The 19,517-nt window shown below is 41.5% G+C and overlaps 1 protein-coding gene across 2 annotated transcripts; it reads left to right on the top strand.

Annotated features, from left to right (window-relative positions):
* Nucleotides 1–1,059: 1,059 nt before the first annotated feature.
* NUP50 (nucleoporin 50) lies at nt 1,060–16,188 on the top strand. 2 transcript variants are annotated; one of them, XM_080390802.1, is made up of 9 exons: nt 1,060–1,402; nt 4,228–4,306; nt 5,378–5,461; nt 7,626–7,821; nt 9,097–9,759; nt 10,717–10,795; nt 11,834–11,952; nt 14,120–14,322; nt 15,590–16,188. In XM_080390802.1, the coding sequence occupies exons 2-8, from the start codon at nt 4,238–4,240 to the stop codon at nt 14,320–14,322; spliced, it is 1,413 nt and encodes a 470-aa protein (XP_080246928.1). In that variant the 5' UTR covers nt 1,060–1,402; nt 4,228–4,237; the 3' UTR covers nt 15,590–16,188. The 2 variants fall into 2 exon arrangements, with proteins under 2 accessions (XP_080246928.1, XP_080246927.1); XM_080390801.1 differs by having other exon boundaries at nt 14,849–16,188.
* The last annotated feature ends 3,329 nt before the right edge of the window (nt 16,189–19,517 follow it).

Below are 19,517 nucleotides of genomic sequence, written 5' to 3'. Positions count from 1 at the left end.
TATCTGAAATCCCAGGTGGGCAGGTAAAGTAAATTTTCCAAATTATTATCTGATGATGGTTCAAAATATTTGTACATTTTATAAAGAAGAAAACCACGTTGAAAACACATTGTTCAAAGGTAGAACTAGGTAACACAACTGGGGAGTTGAAGTTACGTACCTTAGGAGCCTGAAGGTCCCAGATACAGTATCAGTGCCTCTTACCTACTGCCATGTGTGTATTTTTCAAAAATATCGGCTATTTAATGAATTTATATGCTTTAGGAGAGTGAGTTCTTGACATGAAGTAATTTCTTGCCCTTTTTTTTTTTTTTTTCTTCCATTAGATCAAGGTGTTTCAGTCTGCAAGTGTGGTAACCCTGAGTCTTCGCTGTAAGCAAACACCTGAGACAGGGCATGAGAATTGCAGGTTTTCGGTTTACTCTGCCTTCACGTTTAATGTTCTAAGGTAGTACTTGGTTGCTGTACATGGTGATAACGTGCTTCGGAGTCACCCTGTTCAACCTGTCACTGCGGCAGAGGACGTTATCCTCACTCCAGGCACTTCCCACCAGCGCTAACCCCGCGCATTACCGCACCGCAGGGAGGAAAGGCCACCAGGGAGGCAGCGAGCGAGCCAAGGTTTTATAGGTCAGTCAGGCGCAGGGCCTGGCAAACAGCTGCTGCTCCCGCCGCAAGCCAGGCCGCAGCCAGCCCTGCCCCGTGAGTCAGCGGCCGCCGCGCCCGGCCGGCCCAAGGAAGTGGACTCAGCTGCTGCAGGGGGAGCTTGGACACCCCTCAGCCGCCGTGCGCGGCCTGACCGGGGGCCGTGAGGCAGCCGCGCACCCCACCGTCGCTGCCGTGCCGGCCCCCGCCTCACAGCCCGCCGCGAGGAGGGGGCGGCCACGTGACGACAATTCGAACGGCCGGCGCTCGCGCCGTCCCGCCCGCAGGGAGCATGCGCGGCCCAGCCGGCCGTTGCCAGGACGAGCCCATCCATTGGGCTGCGGCAGCCACGTGACCCGCGCTCCGGCAACAGGTTGCGGTGCTACCGCCGGGCCCGCCCCTCTGCCCCCCCCGCTACGCCGGCCGCGGGAGGAGGGAGGCGCATGCGCGGTGGAGGCGGTGGCGCGTACGGCAGCGGGTGCCTTTCCTTTTTTTTTCTTAAAAAAAATATTCCGTCTTTCAGGGGGGACAAAGTGGTAGCGGCTTGACGCCGAGTTAAGCAACGCCGGTGACCACGGAGGTAGAGGGGGCGGAGGGCCTGGCTGGGGGATGGGCAGCTCCGGGCCCGGGCAGCCTGTGACCAGACTCCGCCTCCTGCCCGCCGCAGCCTCGGCCCCGCAGCCCAGCGCAGCGCCGCGCCGCTGAGCCGCCAGCCCGGCCCCGTCGCCCCGCGCCCGCCAGCGGACGCCCCGTGGGGGTAAGTGCCAGCAGCTTGCGCCCGGGGCCGCCCGTCCTGCTGCTTTTGACGTGCGTGGAGCGGGGGGGGAGGGGGGCGGTCGGCGGGACACACGGTGGGGCAGGGCTGAGGCCGGCCCTCGGGCCAGGCGGGGTGCTGAGGGCGGGCGGGCGGGCGCGCCGGCGTCCCCGGGGGGAGCTTGTCCCCGTTCCCGACGAGCCGGTGCCTCCGGCGGGGCGCCGGAGCGGGCGTGCGTCCCAGCGCGGGCAGGTGTCTCCCCGCAGGCCTCCCCGCCGGGCCCGGGCCGGCCGCTGGCGGCGCTTCCCTCAGGAGAGCGCGTGGGTTTCCAGGAAGGGGCGAGGAGCAGGGACGAGCCGCCCGCCAGCGTCACCTGCGGGCTGAGGGCTGCCGCCTGGGGCAGGAGCTCACCCTGGGAGCCCCGCAGGGCCCGGCGGGCGCTACCGCGGGGCGATGACGTTTTGGCGAGATGCCCCGGCGCGGGGGCCCGCACCCCCCGCCGCCTCGGAGGTGCGGAGCTGCGGTGAGGGGTGGGCGGGAAGCACTCGGGGTGCTCCAGGGGACTGCAGCCAGGCCCTGGGAAAGGCAGCGAGCGGCACTTTGTACGTGAGACCCAGCGAGCCTGCGCCGAGGACAGATGATCCTCCCCGGGAAGGCGAACGGCCGGCAGCCCCGGGCGCAGCGCGGCTGCCGTTGCCGCCTGCCCGCGCCCTCGCTCGGCTGGGGCCCGGCAGCGCACGGCTCCGTCCTGCGCTGGGGTGCGGTAACCAGCGGCGGCTTCTGCCGCCAGGTTTTAGCCTGGGCGCTCCAGCAGCGCAAGTTTTGTAGTCTTATGGGATATATAGTGATGCTGTGGAATGCGAATGTTACGTTTTGCTCTCGAACTGCTGCGTCAAGGCAGCGGTAGTTGCTAGGTGGATTTTACTGTTCAACAGAACATCTATATTGTGGCTTGTTTTGTTCTTAAATGGAAAGAGCTGTTGCTCAAAATACACCCATCTCAACCTATTCAACATTTGCTAAGACTTCTTAATGGTTATAAATATCAGATAAAAGGTGGGTTTGTATTGCTTCTTGTTTCACAGGTTAGAAGATGTGTCTAGGATTCTCTTGCTTCCTCTGTCTTTATGTTAAGAGTCTGTTGTCAGTATTGATGTAGAAAAATCATAAACACAGGTAGGTGCAAAGAATCTGCAGCCAAGGCCGACAGGTTTACCCCTGTCCTATTGGTGGAGAACAGGCTTTCAGGTTAATGTGCTTGTCATGCTTCAGTGGCTGAGTTAAGAGTGGTAATGACCTTCTGTGGAATCCCGTCCTGTAATTCTAGGTTTTACTAGCCTTGGAGATCTGGCTGCTGCCAAAGAGATGCAGTCTTGTCTTCCTGGTTGCAAGTGTTTGTATACCCTTCTGGGAGACTGGACTGGGGAGCCAATATGACTTTAAAATTATACCCCCCCCCCCCCCGCGTTAGATTTAAATAGTTCCTCGGTCTGCAGAGAATCAAGCAACTCATGGTAGGACCTCTACTTTCAGGTTGGTGCGGATTAGGGTGTTTAAAAGTGTTTACCCCAAACGATCTTTTGTCACTGTACTTCCAAAATCTCCTAATAACTTGACCTTATTTGTGAAGTGTTAGACCAAAATTCATGACTTTGACGTGTGATCTCTGCAAGACTGCTGTGCAGTTGGATTTACTGTTCTGTTTAAAAATATTTCGCCGGCTAAACAAGATGTTCTGGAACCATGTATTGTTACTGTTTTTGGCTCTGAAATTCAACTGTGGATTTTTAAATTTATTTTTAAATCTGGCTAGGTCTTAATCACAAACCTGAGAGGGTTTAAGAGTTTCAATTTTTGTGCTTGCTTGAGTCTAAAATTGCTATAAACCCCCATCTTTCCTTTGAAAAGTTTTCATATTTAGTGTCAGATGATAATAGTTAGTAAAAACACTTTTTGTGTAAGATTTGAGTAATGTGATTGTTTGCCAAGTCTTTCAGATACAAAATGTCATAGCTGGATTCAGTCTTAGGTTTTGTACACAGCTGATAAGTTGTACTTTAGTGAAATTGAACTCAACTATTACAGACATTTCTTCTCCAGCGTTGATTTTCTTGTACATTGCAGAGATTACTAGCAAAATCATGGCTGGCTGCTTGCAGTAATTGCTCTAAAATCCATGATACGCTTTACATGTCCTTTGGAGGGAAAAATAATCTGATTTATTTGCAATACAATTTTAAAAAATTATAATTAGTATTATTCTACTGATCCTGTTTTTTTGTAGGAGGGCATTGTCTTCATTCTTACCCAAGTTTTCTGTCCAGTTGCTTCAGCAGGTCTTCATCAGTATTTATTTTAGATGCTATAATGCAGCTTCTTTCTTGCTTCTTACATGGGTATCCTGAGGCAAGATGGAGTGGAATATGGAGTGTTTTAAGCAGATCTTTCTAAAATATTTTTTGTTTTTGCAGCCCTTCAGAGTAAGTGATGACCAGGTATAAGGGTTATGGGATTGAACGGAATTTCTCTAGCCAGCATTGCTGCTGAAGAAAACTTACCCCATAATTGACCTGCATGTTTCTGTTGTTGCTTAAATTTAAGATCAAATATGGCTTACTACCACAACTTTAGTCTCAAATGCTGTTGATTGTAGTTGCCACAACAGTTGTTAGAAACCTTTGGTTTTCAACTGTCATTCCAGTTTTTACCTGCTTCTCTGTTAACTCTGATTTTCATTATTTGTTCTGAGTAATACAACTTGAAGATATTTGGTGCTTAAATTTAATTTCTGTGCAATTTATTCTATGCTTTTTTTGTCCCCCACACAGGTGTGGAAAAATGGCAAAGAGAATTGCAGAGAAGGAGCTGACTGACAGAAACTGGGATCAGGAGGATGAAGCTGAGGAGGTAAGATACACTATAGATCCCAAACCCCTTCAGGTAGTAGGGTAGTCATTTACATGTGCTATTTATCTTGTGGGTGAAATTGGTTAAAAGTGTAGCAATTAAAGATAATCTTGTGTAAGTGATTTTTTTTGTTTGTTTAAATAAAGGTTCCAATATATTCAGACCGTATATGGCAAAGCAGCTTTTAACAGTTCAAATTACGTCAGCAGCTCAGGGGAAAGGAACTTTACATTTCTAAAGGGAAACCCAGGCTTGTTAAAATGCATAGTGCTTTTGAATTCTTCAGATGTGTGATTGAGTTCACAAGAACAGCGGTTTTGATTTCTTGAGATAAATTTTTTTCATGTCTCATGACTTCTTTTTTTTCTTAAAGGTCAGTAATAATTAATTTCAGAAATATGTTAATTTGTAGTGCTCAGTGCTTGTGAAAGGATTTTCACATTTTGTGTCTCATACTTATGGCTCATGTATTATCTCTAAACGAACTGTGCTAGCTTCTCTGCTACTGAAAGTATTAAATGTTTAGGCCTATAAAATGTAAGAAAGAAAACTTGACAGTGTACTTCCAGAAGTTTAAATATAAGAAAGCTTAATGTCCTCATTTATTACAGGGTAGTAATTAGTCATTAGCTGCCTTCACTAATACCTGAACTACAGCAGACTGCAGATTGACTTAGGTCATACTTCTCAATATACTTTCTCCAAACTGAAGATTGCTTGTAACAGTGCAATACTGACAGATTACCTTCAGCAAAGATATCTTATGGCTTTGTTTTAAGATTTCTTTTAATTTTTTTTAATTGTTTGTTGTAATAAAATTGAGATTTCACGAAGGGAAATACAATGCGGAACAACACAGATGAGAGTTTTCGAAGTATTAGCTAGTGTCCAAGTAGCTGGCAGGCTAATCACAGTACTACATTTTTTATCTGGTTTTCTGGGGGTTTTGTACTTTTTTTTTCTACTTCCCTTATTTGTTAGGGAACAATGTTACTCAGCCATCTCTTCAGACTGTGATGGCTTTATGTATTCCAAGAATTTCACTAATGATTCCAAAACTTCCTGTTAAAGGTGGGAACATTCTCAGTAGCTAGTGAAGAAGTCCTGAAGAACAGAGCTATTAAAAAAGCAAAGCGCCGAAATGTTGGATCAGAGGTAATGTAATTGCTGACCATTATTGTTGTAGTTGGACTTAGTTGCAAAATATGACATCTGTGCTCAGGTTTTTACTTACTTGGGCTTGTAATAATACTGTATAAAACTATTATTTAGAAGGTATATGCAGCTAGTCAGCTCATACATGCAAATTATTTTTTGCTTACTATTCCATCAAGAGTAAAGCTAGAATGAAAAATGGCTAAGACTAGTATTGACTGGGTGAAGAGATGTTTATTTTTGAAGTAGAAATGCAATGTGTTTCAGGCACAAGGTCATCTACGGGTAGGTGATACTGTGTTCAAACTGCTCCAGTTTCATTCTTTGCAGAGCTAGAAGCCTGGAAATTGAAAGTTACTAGTTATCCATAGTGGAGGGCTGGGAGATGTCTCAGACAGAGGCTAAATAAGTAAAAGCTAAAATACTAAGCTGTTGTGAGAATGAAAAACAGGTCTTTTGTTAAGACTGCTGCTACTTCCCCCCTGCCAACCTCCTCCCCCAAGAACTTGAGTGCCATCTACTCTTTGCAGTAGCAGATTGAAAACTGAAAGGAAGTTGGCCTTTGTTCAGGGTTTAGTCCCTGTGAAAGCATTAACTCAGTCCAACCAAATTGTAGTCCTTTAAGAAGTTCCTGACAGATGCTTTGTCATATGTGTCTTTCCATGAAGCATTCTTTTAACAGGGAATGCACTGTTTTAGAAATAGGAGAGAAACTTTACCTATCACTCAAATTGGTTTTGGATTGAATGGGACTAGGCACAATTAAAGGCTAGATAGTTTTCTCCTGTGCTTTTGATTTTCCTTCTGCTGTCCAAGTGGTGTAAATGAGGAAGCTTGTCTTATCCCACTTTTGACTATAGTAGTTTTAGCCACAAATGTGGTAAAAGATGCAGTTAATTAAAGGTTTTAACTGGGAAGAAGTAATGCAAGAAGTAAACCACAACTTGAACAGGAGGGATTCGGGGCCGAGTGGCATAGGAAAAACAGAACTGCCTGAGAAAGAGGACCAGGTGATGGTAGAAAAATAGTCAGGAGGCTGGGAGCCAGCTGTTAGAGCTCAAAGCTGGAAGAGCTACGGTAGGCTGCACAGTGTCTAAAGAGCAGAAGAGGTGGCAGGACAGTTGAGGTTGCATAAGAAACCTGTGAAACTTTTACAAAAAGGTAAACTTGAAACATACTAATGTTTCTAAATGGAGGAAGCAGAACGCTGCAAAGAAAAAGACTGCAGTTTAACTTGGATGTCCAGAGAGAGAGAGAGAGGTAGGACTGATCAGAGAGAGGCAGAGTAAAAATAGCTACCTAGAAATGACAAATGAGGACTGCACTGGAGGAAGTAAAGCACAAAGGGAATCAAAAGAGCCCATACCCGCAAGGCCACATACTGAAATAGAACCTAAAATTGGTAAGTGTTGCTATTTCTTCAGTGGCAAAAGCAGATGAAACTCAGAAGCAATTCTCAGTTTTGCTTTGATGGCTTTCCAGAGACATTGAAAGTCCGCTTCCAGTAATAAGTGCTTATAACCTCAAAAGACATTAATGTAGTACCTAAAAGTGGTAGTGCCTATTTGCATGTTAATCACGCTATATCTTTTAAAAACATGTGAGAAACTATACAATAAAATAATAGTGTTCAGAACTAGGTAATGAAAAGGCTGCAGAAAACATACATAGACTGTACTTCGTAACATAATATCTTGGCTTCTCCCATCAGTCACTTAACACGTTACATAGGTGACTACAGAGTGTGCTGCTTTGATGAGTGGCTTGAAGTGTTGGACTCTTAATTGCAGTTGTAAATGCTAAAAGTTGCTGAAAATAAGCCTGCAATTACACATTGCTGTGTAATTATTTAAACAAAATAAGATGCTGTGAATGTCTAAATAGGTAGTCAAACACATCCGCTGCTCTGAAAAAGTTTTAGGTATCCACTTCCTAGATCTGGTTTATTTTCATACCAGCCATCTGAGTCCTTTAAAAATAGTAGCAATATGTGTCACAAGGAAGCTATTAACTTTGTTTACATAGCTGACAGAATAATGCACAAAATGACACTCTGAACCACAGTAAAATAAATGGAGTATCAAATGTAGATAGGTTTTTTGTGGAGATGTATGTAACTGGTTCTCTCTCTCTCAATCTCTTTTCCCCCCTCCCCCTTCCCCAGTCTGAAAGTGGAGGAGCTTTTAAAGGTTTTAAAGGCTTTATATTGCCTTCTGGAAAAGGAGGAGGTGGCTTCAGTGGATTTGGTAACGGTGCAGGAATAAAACCTTTAGAAGGGCTGTCTAATGGAAGCAGTAGTGTCTCCAGCACTCCTTCTTTTGGCAGTATAAAGACCGCCTCCGAAACACAATCAGCGTTCGGTAAGTTTTAAATAACCATACATACTTATCAACAAAAGCAGCCATAAGGTCTGTAGGGTTATTTTAATAGTGAAAAACCCAATTTGAACAACTGTGTAGTGTTAAGGTTTTGAGACTTTATTCCTGTTTGTAACATTTCTTAAAAAGATTTTAGACTGCTGGAGGGACAACTTATCAAATGCATGCGATTTTAAGATGTAGAGACTAAATTTGTATTTGATCTAATACAGGAGGTAAAAGCTTTATAGGCACAAATGGGAGTGGAAGACATTGGCATAAGATAAGTCTCCAAATAGTATAAACCAGCTGATAACATATTCCAGTTAACTAATTGTCCCAAATCTCTGAATTTAATTAAAAAAAAAAAAAGCTAATGGAAAATATCTATTAGGAGTGCAGTTTCTTTGTATGTTTAATTTTTTTTAAGATCTTATTTCTATATTTTTTGTGGTTCTTGATAAACAGAAGCTGCATAGCTGAAGTTGTAACCTTCCCTGTATATCTTATGTCCAAATGGTCTTACTAGAATTTTATCTGTTACATTGATACCTACATTTTAAGATACTTGAAATATTTTGGCAAGTCTAACTCTAGTCTCATGCTTTGGTAGTCCCTGGAGAATATTAGTTCTGGCCATTTGTGTTTGAGATGCAAAAATGTTAACCATGCCACAGTGTTTTAGTCAGCATACCACATCTGAGTAATTTAGATTTCAGTGAGCTTAACGAAGTTAGGAGACACTTAAATACTTAATGAGGATTTTCTTAATTTCCTTATTGTGGTTTTTATATGGAAACCACCCAAAACATGCAGTCATGGGCTAGAGTGTTCAGAGGTTTTTAAAGTACAAGGAGCAAGAGATAACTTGAGTCATGCGTCTTAGTAAGCTGTTACAGCTTGGTAAAGCTTGCTTTAAGATCTTGGAGGTTTTGGTGAAATAGAAAACTTCAAATTTTTTTTTATGTTACTTTGTACAAGATTTCTTTGGATTATTTTTTTTTTGTACAACTGTGTGCTCCGTCTACCGAAGTCCTACATTTACAGATCCCTGAACTAACATACTTTTCTAAAGGAGTTTAGGTTTGTTGCACAGTATCATCTGTTCACTTGTACCAGAGTATCTGGTACATGGTGTTGTCATCCTAGAGAAGGTACATAACTGAGCAAGAATGAGCGATTTGATAAAGAAATACCCAGAACATCAGTTAGGCTTTTATGAGAGCTCTGCTTTCTGGGAAAAAAAAAATCTTCTTACCCATGTTTTTCTTCTAACAGGATCCACAATATCAAATGGTCCTATTACTACGGCATTTACTGAGAAAAAGGCCACGAGCCCAAAAGCTAATGGTGGCAATCAACCATCCTCATCTGGCTATGCTCAGAGTAAAGTTTGTAGCTCTAGTGTTTACCACAAACAGTTAGCAGCTTTAAACTGTTCTGTGCGTGACTGGATAGTGAAGCATGTAAACACAAACCCACTATGTGACCTGACACCCATCTTTAGAGACTATGAGAAGTATTTAGCAAATATTGAACAGCAACATGGAAGCAGTAGTGATAGCGGCTCTGAAAATGAAAGCAACAAGACACCTGGCTCTCAGCCTGTTTCTGCATTTGGGAATTCAAAGCTACAGCAAGGATCGACTTTTCTGTTTAACAACAAAAAAACTGAGGATACTGTGGACAAAAAACCTGAAGCTGCATCAGAAAAAAAAGACCCATCATTAGGAGCTACATCAACAGTCTCATTTAATTTTGGCAAGAGTGTTGACAGTTCTCTTTTGGGTTCCCTCAGTTCAGGAACACTTAGTGGTTTCTCATTTTCTCCTGGGAATTCAGGTTTGTTTAGAAAAGACGCAAACCAGGCTAAGTCTGGCACTGCAGTATCCACCAATGTATTGGAAGCTCAAACAGAAAGTGGCAATAGTGATGATAAAGGTAATTTCTATTTAAAACTACGATTTTAATGTTGAACTGTGAATGTGTGACTTAATACTGCAAAGATGAAATAATACTAAGCTGAACTAATCATAATTGTTCTTGAATTTGAAAGTACAAAACTGTACCACTGATCTGGAAATACCTGTCTTCTATACTGTTTAAGTAACACTAAAAGTATATGGTTATCAAAACCTATGTATTCCTGTTAGATTTACACTTCCTGTAGTAAGACATAAATCTTTAGCTGAATATAAGACTTGAAACAATGGATTTTAAAGCAGCTGGTATGTTCATCTTTGAGTCTGCAGGACATCCAAGAGATCCCCTTAGTAAAATGCGTAAGATACAGAACAATTTCATACATCTTACCTAATAGACTGTAAGGCCAATAAAGTTACATGCTGCCTGACAGTTTTACTCTGCTATTTACCTAAGCTGGGAACGGTAAGCTGATAGAAATCCTAGCAGTTGAGGGACTGGAAAGGCATAATCCTGCTGCTGTTACTCCTGCAAGTAATTCCCTTCCCCCAAATTAAACCTGGCTGTTGGAAGTATTTATTATGCTTTACTTGGACCCATTTATGGAGACTATTCTTTGAAATGTTACAACCATTTTCCCCTTGACATAAGGTTTTCACTTAAGTTTGACTTGGTAAGCTTTTTATTTTCTGCGTTTGTTTGCCGGGAGTTGGGTTATTTTCATACCATTTAAACTGAAGATGAGCATGAAGTTGCTTGAGGGGTGTGACTGAATGAAAAGGAAGTCAGATTTTTTTTCTGTAGCTGAAGCTGCTTCAGAGCCTATACTGACTTAAATGTGTTTTGGCATTCATTGAGAGGCCACACGTGTACATGTCAAATACAGCATGTGTAAGGTAGTTCAAATACAATGCCAAAAATACTTCCCAGGTTATATGCTCACAACACTAACATATTAAAACTTCTTATTTTAAGGAGGAGAAGAGGAGGAAGAAGAGCCACCAAAAGTAATTGTTAATGAAATAAAAGAGGATGATGCTTTCTACTCAAAGAAGTGAGTGACTTTAACTTGGAACAGTGGTTATAATTATAATGTGGAAAATAAAATTTGTATCTGCATATTGCTATTCTTCACCACTGCAGTGCATAATTACTGACATAGATGTTCTTGATTTCCTAGTTAATAAAACTTGTTAGGAACAATATAGAATACTTTGCAAGTTCCACTTGCAAAAAAAGTTAGTTACAGACAAAAGTGTGTAAGATCTCACTAAAATTACTGTGTATCTTGGACACAAGCACTAATAGCTAGTTTTTGTTATACTTATGATCAGTTTTTTACAAATGAAGGTGATAATGCTGCGTTTGTCAGGTTTTGTAAGTAAATTGTAGGTCTTGTACCAGAGAAATAACGTGCTGTACTTCTGAAAAATCAGTCAGGTACCCCACTATTTGCATAGCCTGAAATAAGACTCTTCAGTTGGAAAACGCTGATTGTTGTATGAAGGAGTGAAGAAGTTGTACTTTTAAGTTCAAAATGAGACTAGCACTACTAGAAGTAGTTTTTCAAAGCGTGTTCAATAGTCCAAGTAATTGCTTGTCTGCTTAACACTTAGCACAGAACTTGTCCTGAAAAAAGTCATTTGCTTTATCTGAGAGAAGGTGCATGCTAATTTATGAAGAATGGAGTTATGTTTATTAGTGCTTAACTTAAAAAAAAAAAGTTTTTAAATTTTACATAGAAGTCTTATTATAACCTTAGAATCGTACAGTGAGTTATTATGGGTTTGTAATTAGTGTTTTTAAACAGTAGCTTTGTAATTTCAATACTGAAAGAGATATTAACTTTCTCTTTCCAAACTGGGAGTACTATCCCTTGGCACGTGAAATGGAGTCAAGAATAATAAAAATTTATGCTACTTACAGCATGTTAACTCCTGATTATTGTTCAACTATTGGCTTACTGTGAGTTAGATGCATACATATATATACGTGTGTGTGTTTGGAAGATACCTTTGTATTTAATCTCTATGTATCTGCTCAAACAAGGTTTGGGTTTTGTTTGTTATTGTTGTTGGGTTTTTTCCCACAGGTGCAAACTGTTCTACAAGAAGGATAATGAATTTAAAGAAAAAGGCGTAGGAACATTACACTTAAAGCCAGCAGGAAATGAAAAAACTCAACTCTTAGTCCGAGCAGATACCAATCTAGGTAAGTAAATTTCTTCTAATAGCAAGTCTTGATGTGAAACTCCCTGCTAAACATTAGAATTTTGTTTGTTACACAGCCTAACAGACACGATTAGTGAAAACCTTTTTACTTTTTTTTTTTTAAGAACTTAAAGTATTGAACAAGCAATTGGATGCCTCTAATGAGTATTACAAAGTAGTGCACATGAAGCAGTGCAAGGAAGTAAGCGGTTATGTGGTGTGTGTAGGTATTCTCCCCCTTTAATAGCTTTTCTCCATCCCCAGCTTGTTGAGTGGCTTTGAAGTGTTGCTTAATACCCACAGTGGAGGTATAAATGTCCCAGGTGTAATGAATGAAGAGGAACAAATTTTGTGCTAAGGTGCAGGCCAACTGTCTCTTGTCTGCAGTTCATCCTGACTATGTAAATAGTGGGCTCATGCATCTGATGTACTTGGGGGTGAAGGGGAGCATTATATATATTGGGCACGCAGGATTTTGCTCTATGCATTGCTCTTAAAATGCTTGCTGAAGTCCAGCAGTTGAACTGTGTTTTAGCTAACTTCACTTGGATCACAAATGGTACGTTGACTTTACAGAATTAGAGAACCTGTAGTGCGATAGTTCCTCAGAATATCTTCTGAGATAAATTCTGCGATAAAAAAAAGACTCAACTGTTTCTTTGCTTTTAGAAGTTAGGGACTTGATGTGTTACAGTTTTTAAGGTGTAATGTTCTGGCTGAGCAAATCACTGTTTTGATACTCATTCGAAAGAAACTTTGCTACACTTCAGTACTTAATTTCAACAAACCTGCACGTGAGGTTCACGTGCACTTGGCAACTTCCATAAAAGTAGAATAAATAGTATGCTTGTAGGAAACAGGACAAAAGCCATGCTGCAGTGTAGGCTACTGGTAAGTCTCACCTCACTTTGTTTATAATGCACTCTGGCAAGTCTAAATGGAGTCTCTGCAGGCCCATTAGGGGCAGTTTTCAAACACCTGGTGAGATCAGGACTCCTGTGTTGTTAGTCACTTCTAAATTGTGAAGTTTTTTCAGTGGAGACAAGGTTTGCCAGATGAAGAGCAGTTCTTGGTGGTAACACTGAAGGCAGATGTATGGCAGAGCTGTTGATGATTTCAGCATTTCCTTGGGGAGTTGAATGTGTTTGAATAGAGCAGATGAAAACTTGATTTCTTCAAGTTACCTACTCTTAACTCAAGTCTTGGTTTCTCACTCAGCTGATGCTAATTTTCATGATGTTGATTTACATTCCCTCTGCCTTCATCTGAGGTGATGTATTAGGAAATCTCTTCTTTTTCTTCAGCTCATACACTAAGATGTTGCGGCTTGGTGTTTCCAAGCATTGGTTTCTAGACGCTGCTGCAGTCATAGTGATGCACACTTTCCTTTTTGCTATCTTCACACAGTGCTATAATCCTTTCCTAAAATCTCACTGTGTTGAAAAACTGAACTGGAAAGGAAGGCGAAGACTGACTTTTCCCTAAATACTACTACCGTGTTCTGAACTGTTTACCAGGTTTACAAAATGTGTGCATCTTCCGTGGAAGCAGATTTGAGTTTGTTTGCAACTGTTTTAATAGACCACTAATACTAAAGCTCTCAAACTCACTACATAATTTAACAAGTTGATGTAGAGCTGCTGTTAGTAATGTGGTGGCAGACCACATCAGATGCATTGTACGATTTGAGGATTGAAAGTACTTATTCTACCATAGTTTGTCCAATTTTAGATTAACATGTCTGTATGTGTGTTAAAGCTAACTCTTTGCTTCTGCTTATGAACTGTGCTTGATGGTCAGAATGAGTAACTTGCATAAGCATCGACTAAGCACTGTGACTGGATTCCTCATTTGCTGCTTCTCCCTTGTCCCCTTCCCTTTTTCCTACGTGTCCCTACTATCATTTGATATTCTTCAGACTCCTCTTAAAAAAGGGAGGATGCAGTATTTTCATAGATTTCCTCATTCCTAATGAGGAAAGAAATCTGTGAGAACAGTGACCATGAGCAGATGCTTAGGGAAGAATAAGATGAGTATACATGATGTTTGTGAATTGCCTTCTTTCCAAACACAAACTTAAATCCCTATTTATTAAGTATACTAACATCTGTATTGCTGTAAAAGCTGAAAAATTGCTAATGGTAATTTTTTCTCCTCCTTATATGCAGGAAACATACTGTTGAATGTTCTAATTCCACCTAAGATGCCATGTACAAGAACCGGAAAAAACAACGTTCTTATAGTTTGTGTTCCTAATCCACCGATTGATGAGAAGAATCCAACTGCTCCTGTCACTATGTTAGTAAGGGTGAAAACAAGTGAGGATGCAGATGAGTTGCACAAAATCTTACTGGAGAAAAAGGAGGCTTAAGTAAGTTGCAGTCAGTGATTTGAGGAATTATTGCCAAACTGCTGCTGCTCTTTTTTTTTAATTCCGTAACTTCACTTGAACACTTAACTCTTTGCTCTGATATTAAGAACTGTTATAGGGACTCTGGAAAAATGAAAAACTATATGAGAAAAAATTAGCTAATAAAAGATTTAAGAGAATACAAGCGTTGAACTGTGCTCCCTCATTTTTCAGTATCTAAATGCAGGACCTCTGCTGGATAAAGCACACTGATTTAAATTAATGCGTATGTTTTTAACACTGGTCAGTTTGGCCAAATAGACTGAAATCAAGAGTACAAGAATATGGTACCAGAGCTTCCTCACAGACTGCGGTGCAATGCAACAACCTCCTGTTTTGAGAAGGAAGGATGTTGACGTTTAACTGTTGAAACTTTCTAGACTTCAGCTTTTTAATTTTAATTGGTCTGTTGTATTCCGATGAGAACTAACTTTTCAGACTCAGTGACAACAATATTACATATTGTACTGTGTTTTAACTCTTACAGACTTGTGTGCTTTTGGGGCTCAGAAGACTGCGTCTCCAGATATTTAAAACAAAATGTGCTTGCATAGTCTTGTTGACAGTAGCGTTTCCTAGAGAAGAACTGTCAGTTCTGTTCTTACTGTAGCAACAAGCTAATGATGTGCAATAGTACAAGCAGAGAACTGGAAGACTGTTTATCTTGGACCACAACCACAGCTGGCATTGACTGACTTCTGACAAGTCAGGGCAGAGGGTTGCACTTCCATTATGGTCCCTCCGAAGAATTCTTCCCTAGTCCTTTGGGCTACAACTGAAACCCAGCAGAGGCAGAGTTGTAAATGTTGTACTTGTCTTGCTACTCGTACTTTTCTGAAAATAGCTCTTTTCACAAACAAATTTCAGGATTTTTATAGATCTTTGTATTGCCTCTGGCCGCTACCAGGAAATACATACATAAATGTGTGTCTCAGTTTTAGCACATGAGGAAAAATAATTACTACAGTGCTTTACAGCATTGTATTAAGTAAAGCAGTAGTTTGCAGCTTTAGGACAAGCTTTCTGTTGCAAGTAGGGAACACCGGTTTAGTGTGTAACTCGGTTTTCAGCTGTGTTAATTAACTACGTGGCAATAATTTGTGGATCAGGACATCATTCTGTTCTCAGTTCCCATGACTGCTTTACCAGACCATGTTTGGTTATTTAATCCTTTTCTTGTTTGCTGGAAACTCCTTCTCTAACAATTGCTTTTCTGCTTCACTTCCAGCTCTAGCAAACTATCCAAGAGCTAGATGATAAGATTAAACTTGAACTGCTCTCAGACCTGTCACACTGGCCAGCTCTGGGGAGATGGAAGAAACATGCCAGCCTGCCTCTGGCTAAGGTGGCACAGAGGAAAAATCCCATTCCTTAAAAAAAGCAGCATGATGTAATTCTCACAGGGGACCTGGAAATCCACAATAGTGGCATCCTGTAGGTGGGGAAAGAGTAGTAGCACTGTTTGAGATGCAGCACATCTTACCTGCTCCCCACCCCTCTCCGGGGGGGGATAAACAGCTGCCTTTAGTCCTAGTTCACTGTACAATTCAGGTTATGGCCTTTTTCTCCCTCTTAACTAAAAGGAGGAAAAACTTCTTAGGATCTATAGCCCTTTTGACCAAAGTTCAAAAACAAAGGCCTTTGCTCATGGTTCAGCTACGCTTAGGCCACAGGAATTGCATTTTTAACACCCAAGCATAAAGGGAGCTCGGATACTAGTTTATATTTCAAATAGTATTTGAAATAGTGCCTTTTTTTTTTTTTCATCTGGCTCAGTACTTAACCATTAAAAGGAAGGGACATTCCTCAAAATAATATGCTTTTTTTTTTAAAAAAAAAAAAGTCTACCTAAATTGGAGGCCAAAAGCTGAAGGCATGCATGTTAATTGTGTATGAATGAAAAGCAGAACACTGCCTGAAATTTTATTACAGGCTCAGGTTTAATGTTCAAGGGCTGAGTTAATTTTACATTTGTCTTTTGACTGTAGTGTCTTAAACGTGTCTCTGTGCAGAAAGGTTCATCAACTAGACCGCTGCATGCGGGAAGTGGATTTGTTATGTGTCCCACCTGAAGAACAACTCTGTACAGATTTTTATTAGTGGTCTTGGGTTTGTGATTACTACCGAAAGCTTGTGGATATGTAACTATTTGTTCATCCATTGAAATGTGGACCAATGAACTTGAACAAGTGAGACAAATGAACTCCCTAGGTATCCTCACGATTGTCTCCCGAGTGAGGCTGGCTGGAGTTTTGCAGCAGGTGTTTGGCCCAGTTCTAAAGCTGGCAAACCGAGTAACGGCTAGTGCACCTCTGTCGGGTTTTCAGGAGTGGGGATCCTGAGGGTGAGCACGCTGTAAGGGGAAAACAAGGAGAATAATAATAAATTGTGTTGGAAGAATTATACCTTACAATATCCATGGTAGCAAGTAATATCTTCTGTTAGCTGTGGGAGAGACTAATTGAGACAAGACACCTTAATTCTTTAGCAGTGTACGTATTTATCAGTAAAGCTAGGGAAAGGCATATAATTGGAATCTCGTGTTAATTAGAAGGTCAAATAAAGGCATAAACATATGATCTTGCATTGGGAAAGTTGCCACTAAAAGATCATGGAAGAACTTTAGTGTAAATTGATTAAAGTCTCTAATGTCATTCATAGTGACCCTGCAATTATCTGGAATATTAAGTCATAAACTTTTCACTTGGTGTTATAAAGCACAATCCTTGATGATGTTTCAGTTTCTAGTTAAGAAATACTAAAATATATAAGTACTGTAAAAGGCCAGAGATTACTCAGAAATAAAGGCCTAAAAGGAGTTAAAAGCATAAATTAGCAGAGAGCATAGAAGTGGCTATACTGATGCCTTCGTAACAAAGTGGCAGCTGCTATATACAAGGAAGGAATTTTGATCAGAATTTAACCCAGTGAGGCATTCCTTTATCTTAGTAGATATTTAATTACCGGATGTTAAAAATGCAAGTCTCTTCCCTAATTGGAGTTAATGCCTTCACTGTTTTGGCTGTACGTAGGTGCGGGAGTGTTCATACAAATCACATGTTCTTCCTTCTGCTGTAATTTTGAAGTTTCAGCTGCTTGAAAATCTTTCCTTCTCAGCTCCCCACTCCCCAAAACAGAAAACCAAGCTCTCTGCTGCTTTTAATTCTCAGAACCACCTGTAAGGGAGATTATTACACTTGGTTTAAATTTTATTTTAAGATGCTGTATTAGGGGGGGGCATTGTAATGTACTTAACTATTTGGGAGCACAAGTGTTCCTATAATCCCTTTTGGTTGACGGATGTGAAAGTTTAAATCAAATTTACAGTTCAAATGAACATTTGTAGAACCTAAACCAATTAGGAGGTACGCTTTACTATTAAGACCTTCAGTTCAGCTCCCTTTGCAGCACTAACATTTAAAATGTCCTTAAAGAACTTACTTTCGGATGCCTTAACTTATTGCATTGCTAAAATTTTGTAGCTGGTGCCTGTGTGCAGAAATTAATGAATATTAAACAACTTAAAGTGGCATGAGCTAGTATAAATCCAATGAAAATGCTGAATGTGATGGTTTGTTAATTGTTAATAGATTTCAAACTGCTCTGAAATTTTCAGTGGATACTTAAGTTTCACATAACTTGTCATGTAACAATGTTCTCATTAGTTCTAATACCTTGAAGTGTACAAAAATCCATGGAAAATGTGAATAAATGAATGGGAGATAAGTGTCTCGTGTATCACTTTCACTTTGAGTGTAACCCACCGTATTAATAAAATGAATTTTACAAACATGCTCGCAGGAGAACTGCCTAGAAAATCCTGCACCCTGCCTGCTGCGGCTAAGAGCAGCACCATCCTCTGCCCCTTCCTCAAGCCAGCTTTGAAACCTGTCACGTTCCTAAGAGCCACTTCAGCAAAATGCTGCCGCCGGGCAAGGTGGGTGAGCTGAATCGGCTCTGGGGCCGCCTTTCACCGGGGAGGGAAAAACTGGTTCTGTGCTGAGAGAATGGCAGCAGAGATCAACCTCTAAAAATCCCTCCTCCACTTGCATACTGAAAGATTTAAGAGCAGAAGTAATCTCTGTTTGCCTGATGACATATGTAGAACTTGCTTTAGATCGAGCTTAAAGGGACTATCGTAAAGCCAGGCCACAAAGTGATTCTTCTCTTCATTGGTGTGTGACAGTTCGGCAGAAGGGGCCGGGGGCAGGGAAGGATAATAAAATGAAGCCAGACTCCTCATGACAAGTGCAGATCATCTTTCCAGTGCACCACGAGCTGCCGGGAGCGTGAAGTGCACCTGTCACCTGACTGCTCGCTGCTGTTAGCCACTATCGTGCAGTTCAGCCCTACTGTAATTCCGCTCCTGGTTCTGGAGCTATCCACTCCACCCACAACCGGGAGCTACTTGCACCGGGATACAATTGATGGTTAGCAGAAGTTATCTCAACATTCCCCCCACCATCACGCACACCCTGCCCCCAAATTACAATGACTGAGAAAACCGAGAGTCTATGTTCCATTTGTAAGGATGCAGTTGGTATCAGCAGAGCCACATTCCTACCTAGAGTGCCCAGAACTTTTTTTTAAAAAAAAAACAAGAAAACCTACCAACAACTTCATGCACTTAGGATGTTGGCATTATTTCACATTTTGGACATCTCTTGCTTCCTTCTACTTAAAAAGACAGCCAGCACCACTCAGCCTCCCTAGCTTTTGGCAGTCGCAAAGCAAAAGCCAGGTAACAGCTCTTGAGAGCAAAAAGGAGCTTATTCATTTCAGGCCGGGGCGATCTAGAGAATCTAATGCTTAATACATTGCTAGGCACCCAAGGTTTTACCACTTGCACATCAGGAAGGGGCAAAAGGAACACTGCAGAAGACAGCAAGTCCTGAGCATCGAATCAGAAAATGCAATACTCAAAAACGTTCTGCATCCATCAAATCCAGCCTCTTTCCCAGCCCTGCAGGAAAACGCCCCCCACAGCAGACTAGTTACAGCGACCAAGCCGTGCAGAAATCAGAACCGATCCATCTGAAAAGGAAATCAAGTGCAAGCGAAAGGCCTGCGTTGGTTTTGGCTGGGAGAGAGCTAATTTTCTTCATGGTGGCTGGTACCAGGTTATGTTTGGATTTGTGCTGGAAGCAGTGTTGATA

The sequence above is a fragment of the Falco punctatus genome, assembly GCF_963210335.1.
Source record: "Falco punctatus genome assembly, chromosome: 6".
Classification (NCBI taxonomy): Eukaryota; Metazoa; Chordata; class Aves; order Falconiformes; family Falconidae; genus Falco; species Falco punctatus.
Note: the sequence above shows the minus strand (reverse complement) of the source record. Positions and strands in the feature narration are given on the sequence as shown.

Excerpts from the sequence above, each read along its gene's own strand:
- NUP50 (XM_080390802.1), top strand. The coding sequence starts at position 4,238 with ATGGCAAAGAGAATTGCAGAGAAGGAGCTGACTGACAGAAACTGGGAT. Across the intron at positions 5,462-7,625 it reads GCCGAAATGTTGGATCAGAG|TCTGAAAGTGGAGGAGCTTT; the intron begins GTAATGTAATTG and ends CCCCTTCCCCAG. Across the intron at positions 7,822-9,096 it reads CGAAACACAATCAGCGTTCG|GATCCACAATATCAAATGGT; the intron begins GTAAGTTTTAAA and ends TTCTTCTAACAG.